The sequence below is a fragment of the Cavia porcellus genome, unplaced genomic scaffold, assembly GCF_034190915.1.
Source record: "Cavia porcellus strain 051 isolate PalLab524CR breed Dunkin Hartley unplaced genomic scaffold, mCavPor4.1 scaffold_8, whole genome shotgun sequence".
NCBI lineage: Eukaryota > Metazoa > Chordata > Mammalia > Rodentia > Caviidae > Cavia > Cavia porcellus.
This window is the reverse complement of record NW_026947491.1, coordinates 33858427-33875581: the sequence shown is the minus strand read 5'-3', so window position 1 is coordinate 33875581 and position 17155 is coordinate 33858427. Positions and strand designations below refer to the sequence as shown.

The window sequence follows — 17155 nt, the reverse complement described above, 5'->3', positions numbered from 1 at the left end:
AGTTTCCTTGTGGTTGCTCTGTTCAGGTCTTTTATTTCTTCCTTCTCTCTTTCCCTCCTATATTTTGTACTTTCCCCAAAGTTTGTGTGATCCTCCTTTGCCCTCCAGTCTTGCTCTAATCTCTTTCTCTTTTTTATTTCTCTATTTTTTCCCCTACTCACTCTTAAATTTTCTACCCTGAGTGTAAAATTTTTATATTAAGGGCTTACTTACTGCACACCATCTTCTGGTTTATTTTAGATTTTGTTATGTTGTTGTGAAAAAATTGAGTCAATAGTAGTCAGGAGCTCCGAAGAAGAAAGGAAACTTTATTAATACTGGGAGATCTCAGAGGAGTAATATCCAAATTCTGAGGCATTGTATATAGAGTTCATCTTTTTTTATACAATGGCAAACAGAAGTCATAAAAACAAGATAAGCTTTAGCTGAAGGCCATGGTACAATAGGTATCTTGTGGTAAGCATAGTTGTATGTAGCAAAGTTGTTTTTAGTATATTTAAAAACTTTTGCCAGGTATATAACTCAGCAGCACAAGCACCTGCCTGGCAAGTACAAGGTCCTAGGATCAATCCCTGATACCAAAAAATTTATCTGATGACAAATCATATGATTTAGAGCTCAGTTGTAGCCAACAGAATGGCTGCAGCTATACTGAACAAAATAGCTGCATATAAATAAGAAATTCTGCCTAATTTAACTACAATTCTAGTTCACACAGTTAAAGGTGGCAAATCAATGGTTGCTTTGATTTGTCATTTTCCAGGCTGTGTTTGAAGCTATTAGTATTGTTAATTATATTCCTGGTATATCAAAACTGACATGGCCTTGTGGTCATAGAAAACACCATGGACCAGTGCCAAAGAACTAGGGCCTAGTCTTAGCAGACAACAAGACACTTAACACCCAAAAACCAGCTATACCTAGAAGACATCTCTGCCTATTTCCTAAGGGTTTTTAATACTAGCAATAAAGAAACCATAGGCAATTTACGAGCATGAACCCAGGAATTAAACTAAAAAGGTAAAGAGCATCAGAAGACACTTATACATAAGATACAACCCCAGACATCCAGTTCACCCAAAGCAAATCCAGAGGCTAATGAGGTGAAAGTCACCCACCTGCCTTCTCTCAAGTGGTAACAACAAAGCAATGCAATGAGGCTCTAGGAAAAAATAAAACCAGTAATAATTTCTCAAATAACTGCAGAGAGGTACAAAATGAAAACCATGCTTATTGACTCTAACACAGATAAAGATTTTTAAAAAAAATAGAGGAGCTTAAGAAAATTATGGAAGTCATGAATGCTCAGCCTGGCAAACAAATGAACTCTACAAGGCAGATTCAAGCAAATATCTAGGAGACTAAAAATCCTATTGAAAGCCGGGCCTGGTGGATCACACCTTAATCCCAGCACTCGGGAGGCTGAGGTGGGAGGATCGTTGGGAGTTCGAGACCAGCCTAGGCTACAAAGTGAGCTTAAGGCCAGCCTGAACTGCATAGCAAGACCCCATCTCAAAAAAAAAAAAAAAAAAAAAAAAAAAATTCAGAGTCCGGAAGAATATGGCAGATAGAGAGCAGCAGCCTCGGAGGCTCTCTGAGAAACCGCACTTGAAATCCAGGAATCGTGCGGGGCAGGAAGTCCTAGGCAAGAGGGAATATTCTTTGCTAACCCAGGAATGAACTAAATTGAGAGAAACTAACTAGAAATGCAAACCCGGTGATACAGCAGGAACAGATAAGGTCTCAGCACGGAAGCTGAACCTCACGCCACTGGAAACTGCAATCTGAATTTCCTGCAGCCGCTGTTGCGTCCCGGTCTGCACAGCGGGGAGACAGGCGTCAAAGCTCGGAGTGGGAATCATTGAATGGAGTTGGGAGCAGGGCTGACCGGGTGCCCTGCATCGACCTGCAGTGAGTGAGTGGATCGGGACCCTTCCATAGAGAAGGGAGCTTCAGCAGAGAACATACTCAGACAGGACAGACTTCCCAGAACAAGATGCTGTAGTGACTTTAGTCACATATCCCCCTCTCAAGCGGGATTGGTAGGGGAGTGCCAACACCTGGAGGTGCACCCCAGCGGTGAAGCCTTCATGAGGTTGACCTGGAGGGGCAAGCCTGGCACAGACTGCCCAGGTCTGTGTCTCCCTGGTGCACTGTGGTGGGCAGGAACACCTAGCTGGCACAATTCAAACACACTGTGGCTGACAGGGAAGGAAGCTGGGCCTCCTATATACGCTTATATATAAGGAACAAAGAATATGGGAAGAGGGAGTAACAAGAAAGGGTCCTCGGCCCCCAATCCTGAGAAACATGCAGTAGCAGACACGGCACCAATAGACATAAAGTGCTATCTCCAGAGCCTCATTGACGAGTTCAGGAATGAAGTTATTAATGACCTGAAGCAAGACATAAGCAGAATAGTTAGAGAAATGTTAAGCACCGCCCAAGAAAAAACAGATGGTGGAATGGAAGAACAGAAAAAAAGGGGAGAATTGTTTGATGGAGAAAATAGAGAAAGCATAGAATACGTGAAGCAGGTTCAAAGAGATTACCAGGAAACTAAAAGCTCTATCGAAAACTGGCATAACAGCTTGAAAGAAACTAAGGATAGATTATCTGAACTGGAGAGCAGATTTGTAATATGGGAGCATGAAATGAAAAACTTCTTAAAAATAACAAAAAAACAAATAGCAACAATACAAAAGCTAGAAGATGATAAGAGGATCTATAACTTAAGAATTAAGAACATCAGAGAAGAAGTGGGGACACAAACAAATGGACCACAAAAGCTATTCACAGAAATAATCCAAGAGAATTTCCCTAATTTAGCAAATGGTAAAGATACTCAGATATATGAGGCATACAGGACTCCAGCCACCTACAACCCAAACAGAGCTACACCTAGGCATATAATAATCAAAATTCTAGAAATCCAATATAAGAACAGAATATTAAAAGCCGTCAGAGACAAGAAACAGATCACTTAAAGGGAACACCCATCAGAATTACAGCAGACTTCTCGGCACAAACCATCAAATCACGAAGAGCGTGGGGGGAAATAATTGAAGCTTTGAAAGATAATAACCTCCAGCCAAAATTGATATATCCTGCACAACTGTCCCTAGAAATTGATGAAAAAACAAGGTGCTTCAGGATAAAGAGGAACTACGGGAATTTGCAACCACCAGTTCAACTCTACAGAGAATACTGCAGGATATTCTAAAAAAGGAAAATACAAAGATTCCAGAAATAGTGGCAGAGAGGCCACAATGAATGGAGCAGAAAACGAAATGAAGAAGACAAACTGACAACAAATGACAGAAAAAGAGCTCAACAGAAATGAGGCAGAGAAGATCGGGGAAGGTAGGAACAGCTATTTTGGAGAAAACAAGACATCATAATAGCTAGTGCTGATTTAGTATCATCTTGTTTGAAGTCCCATCAAACTTGTATTCTTCTGTCTCCATCAGTCTTAAAAGGTTGTATCTTATTGGATTTTTTATATATGATAATATAAGAAAAAACTTTTATAGACAAGGAGTTTATATAGAAACCATTGTTTATTTTCTGTTAATTGGTCCTAAATACCCTGTAATAATGTCATTCTCTTGAATGGTTTTATAGTGTCTTGATATGTTTGGTGCTACAGTATACGAAGTTATACTCAAAGATTTCAAGGAAAGAGACACTATGGTAACTATTTTTATATCAGGATTATCTTGTGGTGAAACACTATTTTGCTCAAATGGTTATGATTTGACCTATGCTGTTCTGTTGTTATGCCCTCTTTTATCTCAATCCCCTTTTTTTGAATTATTTACTTTTTTCTTATTTTTTTAATTAAGGGAAAATAAATAAAAAATAGCAGGATACATTATAGTAACCTACTTTTATTTCCTATTAACTTGATTTGAAATCCTGTATTGCCCTCACCATCTTATTTTGACTGATTTTCCTCTATTCTGCTTTGCTTGATAGTACCAAGTTCGAAAGTATAGGCATAACTGTGAAGACAATAAGAATCATTATGATGCCCATTCCAGTTGACTATTATTTTCTTTTAAAATCTTGTAATGTCTCAAATGCTTTGGTTTTATTCTTTACTGTTTAGTTCAATTTTATTATAACTGCCAATTCTTCTTAAAATAGCAAGAGGCAGTATGGTAACCATTGTTGATCACCTTATATTTTGTTTTTACATTATCTATTATGTCCATCCTTTTGATTTGACTGACTCTGTTCTGATATGTCACATTTGGTTTTACTCTCTTCAAAAAAAGTAATAAGAACTGTGGGATTAATAAAACCCAAAATGTGTAATTGTCATTGTACAAAAGAAAAGAAAAGAAAGTGCTCTAAAGGTTATAACTGCATATATGTTTAAGTGTATAAGATAAATGTATTACTGAGTGTTTTTTGGATCATTGAACAAAACTGTTTGCACTCTCACTGTTTAAAAGTCTACTTTATATGCTTCAATAATGTAACTTGAACAACTATTTCTAAGATGAGAAATGTAATCTATTAACTAGTCATTTCTTACTATTTATTTTTTAAATTTTGTATTCCTTGTACCCTTTTTCTGTTTTATTCCTTTTTCTCCTTAAATAAAAAAAAAATTCTATTGAAAGTATATGCAGCGGAATGAGCCAATGTAAGGACAGGACCTCAGATATAGAAGACAGGCTTGTGGTTAGCAATTGTGCAAAGAAACGTTTCTTAAAAATACGAAGGGACCAGGGCAGGGGATTTAGCTCAGCGGCATAAGAACCTGCTTGGCAAGCGCAAGCTCATGAGTTCGATCCCTGGTTCCACAAAAAAAAAAAAAAAAAGAAGGGACCATGAGAAATCATTCCAGTAGCTGAGAAGCAAAGAATAACTTAAGTTTATTTGGAGTCAATCAAAAAGTAGGTGAGGGCTGAGGATTTAGCTCAGCAGCATAAGCGCCTGCCTGGCAAGCGTGAGGTCATGAGTTTGATCCCTGGTACAAAAAAAAAAAAAAAAAAAAATTCAAAAAGCAGGTGATACCACAAATGATATTTTTTAAAAAATTCGCAGACATCATGAAAGAAAGCTTTCCTGTCTGGAAAAAGAATTTGACAAACAGGTAAGTAAGGCATTAGAACTCATTAACCATGATAAAAAAAAAAAAAAAGTACAGCAAGGCATAACAAGAGTCAGAGTTCACCACAGGAGTCCAGAAATTCACCACAAGAATAGAATCTTAAAGTCTGTTACAGAAAAAGAAATCCCCATAAATGAAAACCCATCAGAATTATATCTCAGCACAACTCAAACCAGATTGGTGTACCTCGCAAAACTCTTTCAAAACTAAAGAACAAGATGGATCCATAATAAAGAACATCTGAGAAAATTTATGACCACTAAAGTAGCACTGCAAAATATTTTGAAGGACATCCTAGAAAGAGATAAGACACAATGACTCCATCAGGCAAGAGTAACAATTAAACGGGGTGAAAGAAAGAGGGAGCCAACAACAGGAAAATAAGACAAGGATTAAGTCAATACATACCAGTTATAACTATCAATGTTAATGGTCTCAACTCAACAATAAAAAAAAAAAACACAAAATGGATCAAGAAGCAAGAGCCAACAATATGCTGCATACAAGAAAGCATTTAATTCAAAAAGAAATTCATAGACTGAAAGTTAAAGGATGAAAAACAATACTTCATGGGACAGGAACTGAGAAAAAAAGCAGGGGTAGCTATTGTATTTGCAGACATCAAGCCAATATTGCTTAAGAGACAAGGTCACTGCATCCTTGTAAAAGGAACAATCCAAGAGGAAGAGCAATCGTAAATACATATGCAAAAAACACCAGTGTGTGCAACTATATAAAATATTAACAAAGATGAACAAGCACTAATACAGTTATATACTAGGGTATCTCAATACCCACTGTCACAAAAAACATAAACCAACAGTACAAAAATATCAACAATGAAATTTTACCAATGAACCAAAATTTTGAACAAATGGACTTAGTAGATGTTTACAGTGTGTTCCACCCCACAACATCAGAATACACATTCTTCGGGGCTGGACGTTTAGCTCAGCGGCATAAGCGCCTGCCTTGCAAGCAGGCAGTCGTGAGTTCAATCCCCGGTACCGATAAAAAGGAAAAAGACAAAAAAAATAAAAATTAAAAAAAGAATACACATTCTTCTCAGCTACACACAGCACATTTTCCAAAATAGACTACATAATAGCTCACAGAACATGCTTAAGTAAATACAAAGGACCAGAAATTATCCCATGCATATTATCAGATCGTAGGACAATGAAATTGGAAGTCAATAGCAAAACAAACCACAAAAACTTCATAAATACATGGAAATTAAATAGCACCTCCTGAACAGCCAAAGGGTCAGATGAAATTAAGGAAGGAATTTGACAGTTTCTACAATTAAATAACAGTGACAATACCACATAAACTTATGGGGGACACAATGATAGCAAACCTGAGGGAAATTTATAGCAGAGAATACTCAGGAAAACAGAAAACACAACTTAATTGTGAGCCTCAAACTTCTGGAAAAAGAAGAGCAAACTAAGCCAAAAGCCCCTATGAGTGAAGAAATTACAAAAGTCAGAGCAGAAATTAACACACTGGAGAAATTTAAAAAAAAAATATATATATATAAAGCATCAATGAAGTTAATTCTTTGAAACATTAAATAAAATAGACAAACTCTTATTCAACCTTATCAAAAAAGAAAGAAAAGATTCAAATCCACACAATTAGGAATGAAATGGGTGAAATTACAACAGATCCTTCAGAAATCCAGATCATATATATTTCTTTTGAGAATTTGTACTCATTAAAAATGAAAAATGCGGGGCTGGGGATTTAGCTCAGCGGCATAAGCACCTGCCTTGCAAGCAGGCGGTCGTGAGTTCGATCCCCAGTACCGATAAAAATGAAAAAGACAAAAAAAAAAAAAGAAAAATGCAGAAGAAATAAGACAGATTCTTAGATATATATGAACTACCAAAGTTGAGTAAGAAGATATAAAAATCCTAAATAAACCAATATCAATGAAATCAAAGATGTAATTAGGGCTGGGGATTTAGCTCAGTGGCATAAGCACCTGCCTGGCAAGAGTGAGGTCATGAGTTCAATCCCCAGTACCAAAAAAAAAGATGTAATTAAAAATCTACCAACAAAGAAAAGCCCAGGCCCTGATAGATTCACTGCTGTATTCTATAAGAAATTTAGAGAAGACCTAGCATCATTACTTCTCAAACTCTTTAATGAAATTGAAAAAGAAGCGATACTCCCCAATTCATTCCAAGAAGCAAGAATTATGTGACACCAAAACTGGAGAAGGATGAACTAAGAAAGAACTACAGGCCAGTGTCTCTAATGAACATAGATACAAGAATTCTCAATAAGGTACTGGCAGATACAATGCAGCAAATCATCAAGAAGATTGTATATAATGACCAAGTGAGATCTGTCCCAGGGATACAGAGATGGTTCAACGTACATAAATCCATAAATGTAATACACCCTATTAACAGAACCAAGGGCAAAAACCATATGATCATCTCAACAGATGCAGAAAAAGGTTTTGACATGAATAGGTGCAGCACCCATTCATGATTTAAAATTTTAAAAAAAACCCTACAGGAAACTGAGATAGATGGTCTTTGTCTAAATCTATGGCAGACTCATAGCCAAAATCATACTAAATGGATAAAAAGTAAAAAGATTTCACTCTAAAATCAGGAACACACAAGAATGACCACTGTCTCTGCTCTTATTTAACACAATCCTGGAAACTTCTGCCAGAGCAGTTAGACAAGAGAATCAAACAAAAGGAATGGCACATGGTATTTTATATAGAAGACCCTAAAAACTCCCCAATGCCACAAAAGGGAAAAAAAAAAGTAGCCTAGCTGAATACAAAGTCAACACTCAAAAATCAAAAGCCTGCCTGTACACAAATAGTAAACTCACTGAGAGAAATTAGGGAAACGTCACCTTTTCCAACAGCATCCAAAAAAATGAAATACTTAGGAATTAATCTATTGAAGGAAGCAAAAGATCTTACATTGAAAAATACAGTACTCTGAAAAAGGACATTGAAGAGGATATCACAAAATGGAAAGACATCTCTTGCTTTTAGGTAGGAAAAGCCATTAAGTGAAAATGGCCATACTTCCAAATTATTATACAGATTTAATGCAATTCCCATCAAAATCCCAACAGCATAACTCACAGAATTAGACAAATCAATCCAAAAATTCATTTGGAACTAGAAGAGACCTAGAATAGCAAAGGCAATTTGGGGCACCAAAAAGGCAGGGCAGAAAAAAAAAAAAAAAAGTGGGCTGGGGGGGGCGGGCATAGTTCAGTAGCACAGCACTTGCGTGGCAAGTGCAAGGCCCTGAGTTCAATTCCTGATACCAAAAGAAGAAAAAGAAAATAGTATAAAGGCAAAGCAGGAGATACCACAATCCCTAATTATAAAGCTACTACTGTGATAAATATAGCATAGTACTAGCAAAAAAAAGACCAGAGAATCAATGGAACAGATTAGAAGATGCAGAAACTGCTTCACACAAACTAAGCCACCTTATCTTTGACAAATGCCTCAAACATATTCACTGGAAGAAAGCCTCCTTTAAAAATGGTACTGGAAAAACTGGCTTTGTGCATACTAAAGATTAAAATTGGATCCATACCATTCAACATGAATTAAACTAAAATCAAATTGGATCAAAATCTAAATATTAAAACACAAACATTAGGGGCTGGGGATTTACCTCAGTGGCATAAGCACCTACCTGCCTTGCAAGCAGGCAGTCGTGAGTTCAATCCCCAGTACCGATAAAAAGGAAAAAAGACAAAAAAAAAAAAAAAAACACACACACACACACACAAACATTAAAACTGATAGAATAGATAGAATTCCTGAAGACTGTTGTAGGCAAAGACTGAATAAAACACCAGTCACACAGGAGCTATCTCAAACAATCAACAACTGGGATCTCATCTTACTGAAAACTTTTACACATAATAGCCACCAATAGAATGCAGAGACAACTCACAATGTGTGAAAAAAATATTGGTCAACTATTCCTCAGGCAAAGGATTTCTATGGAGAGTGTACAAAGAAGTCAAAAAAAAAAAAAAAATCAGACTCCCATTTAAAGAACCAATGCAGGGTCAGGGGTTTAGCTCAGTGGCACAAGTGCCTGCCTGGTAAGTGCAAGGTCATGAATGGGATCCCTGGTACCAGAAGAAGAAAAAAAACACCCACTCAGCATTCTTAAAGAACCAATACAAAACTAGGCATCAAAGATGAATACACACTTCTTAGATGAAGAAATACAAGTGGCAAATAAATATATGAAAAAAATGTTCAAAATCACTGGTTGAGATATTTAAATTAAATCAACCTTGAGATTCCATCTCACCCCAGAAAGTATGGCTGTTATCAAGAAATCAACCAATAACAAATGCTGGTGGGGCAGTGGGGTGGGGAGATGAACTCTTCTCCACTTTTGGTGGGATTGTAGACTGGTGCAGCCACTATGGAAATCAGTGTAGAGATTTATCAAAAAATTAGGACCACAGGTCCCACTTTACCCCGTTATTCTCCTTCTTGGTATCTTCCCAAAGAATTAAATGCATCATACCACAGCAATATATGCATATCTATGTCTATAGTGGCCCAGGTTATAATAGCTAAATCTTGGATACAGAGAGTCATTCCCCTATATCAGAGAAACTCCCAACCTGCTAGATGTCTTGCATGAGTTAATGTTCTCTAAACTCAAAGAATGAATTTCAGGAACAATGGAGGTTAGGAGCAGAATATATTTATTGAGAAAAAGAAAGCTTCTGTCTGGGCAAAACAGAAAGGGGTCCCAAGTGAGTTGCCAAAGACTATCTTTTCTAGGGATTTTATAGAGCAAAACCATGAGGCAAGATGGGTCCAAGACAGGGAAAACATAGGAACTGGCAAGGCTGATGGGCAAGAGGTAGGACAAACAATAGCCAACCAATAAGATTAAGTGTTCAGGTAAAATTGACCAAATCAGGGACAAATGGGTAAGTCATGCAACAAGCTGCCATGGTTAAAGATCAATGACTCTTCCCCAAAAGGATTGAGTGAAAAAAAAAAAAAAAATCAATGACTCTTTCTGCAGGGGGTTGGGATGGTGACTCCTGGCTTCCTCAAGGTGATCCATACTTATTTATAATATCAATCCCTGATGTTTATACTTAGGTTGTAGCTGCATTTGTTTTGCCTTTTGTCTTGAGAAATGGCCCACAGCAGGAGGTGTGTGTCTCCTACAAGGTTGCAAGATATCTCCTCTTCTGCAGGGAGCCCCTCCCTGTGTATAATATTTCTAATTAACTCAGCAGCCTGTAACATCACTGTTGATCTCATAGTGATTAAAATGATTGCTGGGGCTGGGGATTTAGCTCAGCGGCATAAGCGCCTGCCTTGCAAGCAGGCAGTCATGAGTTCGATCCCTGGTACCGGTAAAAAGGAAAAAGCCAAAAAAAATAAAAATAAAAAAAATAAAATGATTGCTAAGGAATATGATGTAATACAATGAGCAACTTTATGTTAATAAATTAAGTGAACAAGATGATATAAACAAATTACTTGAAAGACTAAAGATACCAAAGGTAATTTGAGAAGAAATAAAAAATATAAATGGTTCTACCTACAGAGTTACTAGGAAAAAAAATACGAATGGTATGTGTATTGAATTTCCTATTGTTATCATAAATTTAATGGCTTAAAACAGCACAAATTTACAATCTAACAGTTCTATAGGTTAAAAATTCAGGTCTCAGCTAGGCGTGGTGGCTCACACCTGTAATCCCAGCACTCGGGAGACTGAGGCAGGAAAATTGTTGTAAGTTCAAGACCACTCTAGGCTATAAAGTGAGCTCAAGGCCAGCCTGAACTGCATAGTGAGACCCTGTCTCAAAAAGACAAAAAAAAAAAAAAAAAAAAAAAGTGAGCTCAAGGTCAGCCAGAACTGCATAGAGAGACCCTGTCTCAAAAAGACAAAAAAAAAAAAAAGTTTAGGTCTCAGTGGCTAACAGCAGTGTAAGTAGAACTGCACTTCTCTGTGCAGGCGCTAGGGGTCGCTGTGTACTCTAGACTTTTGTTGCTTCTGGAATCCTGATTGGCTCATGGACACCTTCCACCTACTGAACAAGTAATGCCAGGTCAAAGCTTTATGGAACACATGGCTCTGACCCCCTTCTTTCTTTTTCATTTTTAAGAATCCCTGTTAGAGGTGGGAATGTAGCTAATGGTAGAATGCTAGCCTAGTAGTCACAAGGCACTGCATTCAACCTGCTGCACTGTAAACAAACAAAACACTCATTGGACTCACATGAACAGATAATCTAGTATATTGTGCCATCTCAAAGTTAATTAATCATGCCTGTAAGATCTCTTTGGCCATGTAAAGTAAATTCACAAAGTGCAGCCTTAGGAGGTCATCCTTATATCCTATAACAAGCAGTTCAATTAGTATTTCAAAATTTGTATTGGTGGTTGTACCTCAGAAGAATAATGTATGCTTAGCATGCACAAAATTCTGGATTCAATCCCAAGCACCAAAATCAGCATGGTGATCAGTTATTATCATTATCATTATTGGTCCACCATTCAGCCAGATCCAGATGACCATGAATTATTTCAAAACCTTAATTGTGCCAGTGGATAAGGGAACACTTCTGAATTCCTCCTATGAGGCCTTTATTGCCCTAACATTCAATTGCTGTCAGAAATTTCATAAGAAAACTACAGACGAATATCCCTCTAATTATAGGCATGTCCATGCGCATGGGCACACATATACCTATCCCCAACAAAATATTGACAAAGTGCAGAAACATGGAGGGCAGGGAATATAGCCCAGGGGCACTGACCCTGCCTGGCAAGACAGCTAGGGCCCGAGTTTGATTCTCAGCACCAAAAAAAAGAAAGAAAGAAAATGTGTATGTATATTTACCAAATGTTATTTATCCCCATGCACAAGGTTGGTTTAATATCCAAAACTCAAGTAATATAGTATACTGTGTTAATACAGTAAGACACAAACACTAAAATTCACACTAATACCCACAGAAATAACTCTTAGTAATAATCCAACATCTTTCACGATTAAAAAAAAAAAAAACTCTCACCAAACTAGAATAGGAAGAAGTAACTCCCAGTCCAACGAAGTATCTGTGCTAAAACATACAGCAAACATACTTAATAATAAAATATTCTGGTTTAGGATTTTTTTTTTTAGGGTCTCAATATATTTTTCAGGCTGGCCTCAACTCATAGCAATCCTCCTACATCAGCCTCTCAGGGAGGGAGAAAGGAAGGAAGGGAAAAGAAAAAAAAAAAAATGAGAAAAGAAACAAAATGGAAACAAAGCTTCCTAAATAAATAAGCTCTAAATAAAGCTTCCTAAATAAAGTGCATGTGCCACCTTATGTGGCCTAAAAGCCATCTCCTCTTGTAGATAACATGATCCTTTATGTAGAAAAATCCCATGAAACTCTAGTAAGACTAGAATTACTATATTGCACAATGATGCGTTGTGACACATGTAGAAAACTCAACTGCTCGCCAGATAGGGTGGAGGCACACCTGTAATTCCTGCTCTCAGAAGGCAAAAAGGCAGAAGCATTGCTGTGAGTTGAGGCCAGCCTGGGTTAAATAGTGAGCCCCTGTCTCAAAAACACCAAAAAAAAAAAAAAAAAAAAAAAAAACAAAAAACTCTGCCTGAAAGAGTCTAACCCCATACCCATTCATGATTTAAAAAAAAAAAAAAAAAAAAAAAACCCTACAGAAAAATGGAATAGATGGTCTTTATCTCAACCCAATAAAAGCCATCTATGACAAACCAACAGCCAGCATCATACAAAACTGAAAGCTTTCTCTCTAAAATCAGGGGAAAGACAAGGATGTCCATTATCACTACACTTATTTAGTACTTCTGGAAACATTAGCCAGAGCAATTAGACAACAGAAAGAAATAAAAGGAATTGGGGCTGGGGATTTAGCTCAGCAGCATAAGCACCTGCTTTGCAAGCAGGCGGTTGTGAGTTCAATCCCCGGCACCAATATATATAAATAAAAGGAATTACAATAGAAAAGAAGTTAAATTATCATTATTGGTGGATCACATGATACTCTGTATGGAAGACTCCAAATTCAGTAGCCTAGCTGGATACAAAGTCAGCACTCAAAAATCAATAGCATTCCTGTAGACAAGTAACAAACTCAACTGAGACAGAAATTTGGGAAACAATATCTTTCATAATAGCATCCAAAAAATGAAATACCTAAGAATCAATCTAATGAAGAAAGTAAAAGACCAATGTGTGGTGAAAACTATAGTACTCTGGAAAGACTGAAAAAACATGGAAGATGGGGTATGATGCTGCATGCCTGTACTGCCAGCACTTGAGACACTGATACAAGAGGATTTCTGTGAGTTTGAGGCCAGACTAGGTATTTCCTTGGTGAAATACGAAGAAATTTTTAAAAGAAAAGGGGAACAAGGGGAGGGAGAAAGGAAGGAAGGGAAAAGAAAAAAAAAATGAGAAAAGAAACAAAATGGAAACAAAGCTTCCTAAATAAGGAAGGGAATTGCAGTTGAGGAGAGGGGACGGGGATGAGAAAGAGTCAAAGCATATTATGTACAGATACAAGTTCCCTCTGGTAAATGTGAGCATTATGTATACCTAAAGTGTACGAATAAACTTAATAAAAAATTAGGAAAAAGCTGCTTTCCTCTAGCAAGATATCATGAAAAACACATCACAATATTATCAAACAACAAAATGCTTGGGAATAAATTAGCCAGGCTTGATGGGGCATGCCTGTAATCCCAGCACTCAGGAGGCTGAGGCAGGGGGATTGCTGTAAACTCAAGGTCAGCCTGAACTACATAGTGAGATTCTGTCTCAAAAAGACAAAAAAGTGTAAGATTGTACACTGAAAAATGTAAACATCACTCAACCTTCGCAAGTTGAAATAAACACACACTGAATGTTCACAGGTAGATTTCATATTATTAACGTGGGCAATGACCATGTTTTAGCAGTTCCTTTAAAGATACATCTCTGCTGGGTAATGAGTCTGTAATAAAACATTAACTTCCAATGTCACAGCCTATAGTAACTGCACAAGCATCGTCAAATAACCCAATGGCTTGGCATATCCTACAGAATATTCCTTCCTATCTAGAGGTAATATCAATGGCACCTTTTAGTACAAACATATGTATTTTTCCAACCCCCTTGCACAACCCTACTGGGACTTTTTTTTTTTTTTTCTTTTAACAACACCAGGAACAATAAACCCTATCAAAAGAAAACATTACTCAGGCTTCAAGCATTTGGCCATTCTCAAAATTGAGATGGACTGGATACAGGGCTAACATCAGACCTCCAAATGATAGAGGGAAATACAAATATCCCAACCTGTCAGATGGCTGACATGCTGAGCTGGTCGTGCTCCCCAAAATGAAAGAATCAATTCAAAGGAACACAGGTAAAGAGTAGGAATTTTTATTGAGGAGATACAGCTCCTGCCTGAGACAGGAGGGGACCCATAAAGTGTGTCGCTGAAGGCACTTTTCAGGGAAAGTTTCATAGAGCAAAATCACAAGGTGGGAACAAAATCACGAGGTGGGTACAAGATGGGGCAAAACTGTGATCAACTGGTAAGGTTCCAAGTATAGCTGCTTAGACAATGGGGAAGCAGGTCCTATAGCAAGTGTGTGTGGAGAGCACAAAGAACTTTTCAGGGCAGGATGGCTCCAAAGGGCTTAGTCACTCACTGTGATGACCAATGTCTAGATAGACTTCCTTACACCAGATGTTGCCACTTATGCCTTAGGGCGCCATGTAGATCCGGTCATTCCATCTTGAGGCCTGGCCTCCAACAGATGTGCCTCCAGCCATAGTTTGTAATGGGTTTTTATATATGTACTACTGACCATGGAGGCCCACGACCTGTATGACTAACCACAATGTTTCAACCTATCAGCTGTTATCAGACAGACAGACACACTAAAGCCTGAAGACCTGGTACAGCATTCCTGAGAAAATGTTCCTGTACTGCCTCCCTGGTTCAAAACTTACAGTAAGGCCCATATCCTGCTCCAGCCACTGCATTTCTCTGGGAATCTGCATACTACTCTCTTACGTGTGTTATCAATACACTCCTAACTGTTCTATATTCCTCTGCGAGTAAGCAAATTCTTTTCACCTCCCTCCTATACTGGAATCTGAGGAACAGTTTCTCGACCAAACAATGGATAAATGAGAGGAGAGTGATGCCCACCCATAATCCCAGCACTAGGGAAGCTGAGGCAGGAGGGCTCAAATTCAAGCACACCGTGGGCAAGTCAGCGAGTTAGGAAATATTTGTCTGAAAAAAACCATAAGGGGTTGTGGACTTGCCTCAGTGTGTGAAGGTCCCGAGTTTAAACCATAGTACCACCCCCGCCAAAAAAGCATGATTTCTGTTTTCTTGTAAGATAGATTGTGACTTAAAAGTGCAGGATTCTTTCACCTGGGCCTACAAATAACGAAAGTAAAACGAAGCTTTTATTTTGTAAAACTCAGGGTCACATTCTTCGCAGCTCTGCTGTATAGATGTGTTAATCATTTAGGAAGTGTATGCCTAAAAATCGCCTAACAAAGTTTATTGACCACCAATTTACCCTCCTTCGCCTTCGAATTCCAGATAAGGTCAGCAAAAAAGAATATCTATAGCACAATTTTCAGGGTTCAGAAGAACTTTCTCTCACTCTAGGCTCCGACAAGTCCAGCTCAAACCTCCCTCCCGACCCCCGCAGGCTGAGAAATCCAGACAGAGACCCCATCCTGGGCTGACCAGGGGGACCTGGCGCCTCTACCCGGCCCCGCGCGGGCCCTCGCCTGGGGCGCTCAGTATGAACGTCCGCCTCAGAGAGCACCCCTTCGGCCACCCAAGCCTCAGGACTTCCCCCTTGATTCGCACCTACCTGTTTGGGGACCAGCTTGGTCTTGTGCAGAGTTACGCTCCCTTTTCTCTTTTTTAAATATTTATTTATTTATTTAGGTACCAAAGATCGAACTCACGACTGCACACTTGCAAAGCAGGCGCTTATGCCGCTGAGCTAAATCCCTCGTCCCTTTTCTCTTTTAATTCAAGTTTTGTCCTGCACACTTGTGCTCCAGTTTTAATTTCTACCACCACTAAAGCGGGGAACCACACAAGGCAGGGACAGAGTAACACGAGGAGCAAAAGATGCTGCTTCTCCAAACTTCCTCCTGCCCGAGGCAGAAGCCGCCACCCCTCCCTCTGCTCCACCCGGAGGACTGGAACAATGGGCAGGTACTGGCCCCGGGGCTCGACCGTCCCTCACCCTCGGAAGGGGGGAAAGGGGCCGGAAGGACGTGCCGGTGGTCCGCTGTCCGTCCCCACGCGGCGCCCTCTGAACTCTTCCCTTGCACACCTGGACACTATGAGGGGCACCTGAGGTCCCACCACATCCTCGCAGCAGTTGTGTATAAAGTTTCTGCCTGTTCGTCAAATTCCCCAGGGTTCGCGGGTAGCAGCCAGCGGCCCGGACCTGAGCGTCCGGTAAGACCACAACTTACCGGGGATGTTCGCTGCCGGGAGCGGGGGAAAGCGCTGTTCCAGGAGGCTACTCGTGGGAGGCGTTCTGTTCCACCACCACCCAGTGGGAAAGTTGCCAGCCTGGGGCTGCTGCTGGCCTCCAAGGACTACAGGAGCCGGCTGCTGGCTGACGGCCAAGTACCAGAGGTTGTGGACTGTATATGCCATGAAGGGGCTGGAGCCTGCCAAGTTGAACATCCTGCAGCACACTCAGAGGTGAGCGCAGGGCAGGCAGGAAGTAGAATCCTTTTCTTTGCACGATGTCTCTCCAGCGCCCTCTACTGACAGTGTTTCCGCGCAATGGGGGTAAATCTTTAAAAAAAAAAAAAACGCGCGCCTGCATTCCCAGCACTCGCGAGGCTGAGACAGGAAGATCCCATGGCTATGCCCCAGAGCTACATAGTGAGACCCTGGCTCCAAAAACCAAATGCACAAAACAAAGACAATGTTGGGTTCAAAGCCAACCTAGACTA

General features: G+C 39.3%; 1 protein-coding gene across 9 annotated transcripts in view; it reads right to left on the bottom strand.

The window, feature by feature from the left end:
- The window catches only part of Pphln1 (periphilin 1), a 148045-nt gene extending 131156 nt beyond the window's left edge, over window positions 1–16889 (bottom strand). The window contains exon 1 of one of the 9 annotated variants that reach the window (XM_063254572.1): window positions 16664–16889. In XM_063254572.1, coding sequence (XP_063110642.1) covers window positions 16664–16880 — 217 coding nt within the window. In that variant the 5' untranslated portion in view covers window positions 16881–16889. The remainder of the gene's footprint in view (window positions 1–16663) is intronic. The other 8 variants (XM_063254569.1, XM_063254574.1, XM_063254568.1 and 5 more) reach the window with 8 other exon arrangements.
- Between the last annotated feature and the right edge of the window lie 266 nt (window positions 16890–17155).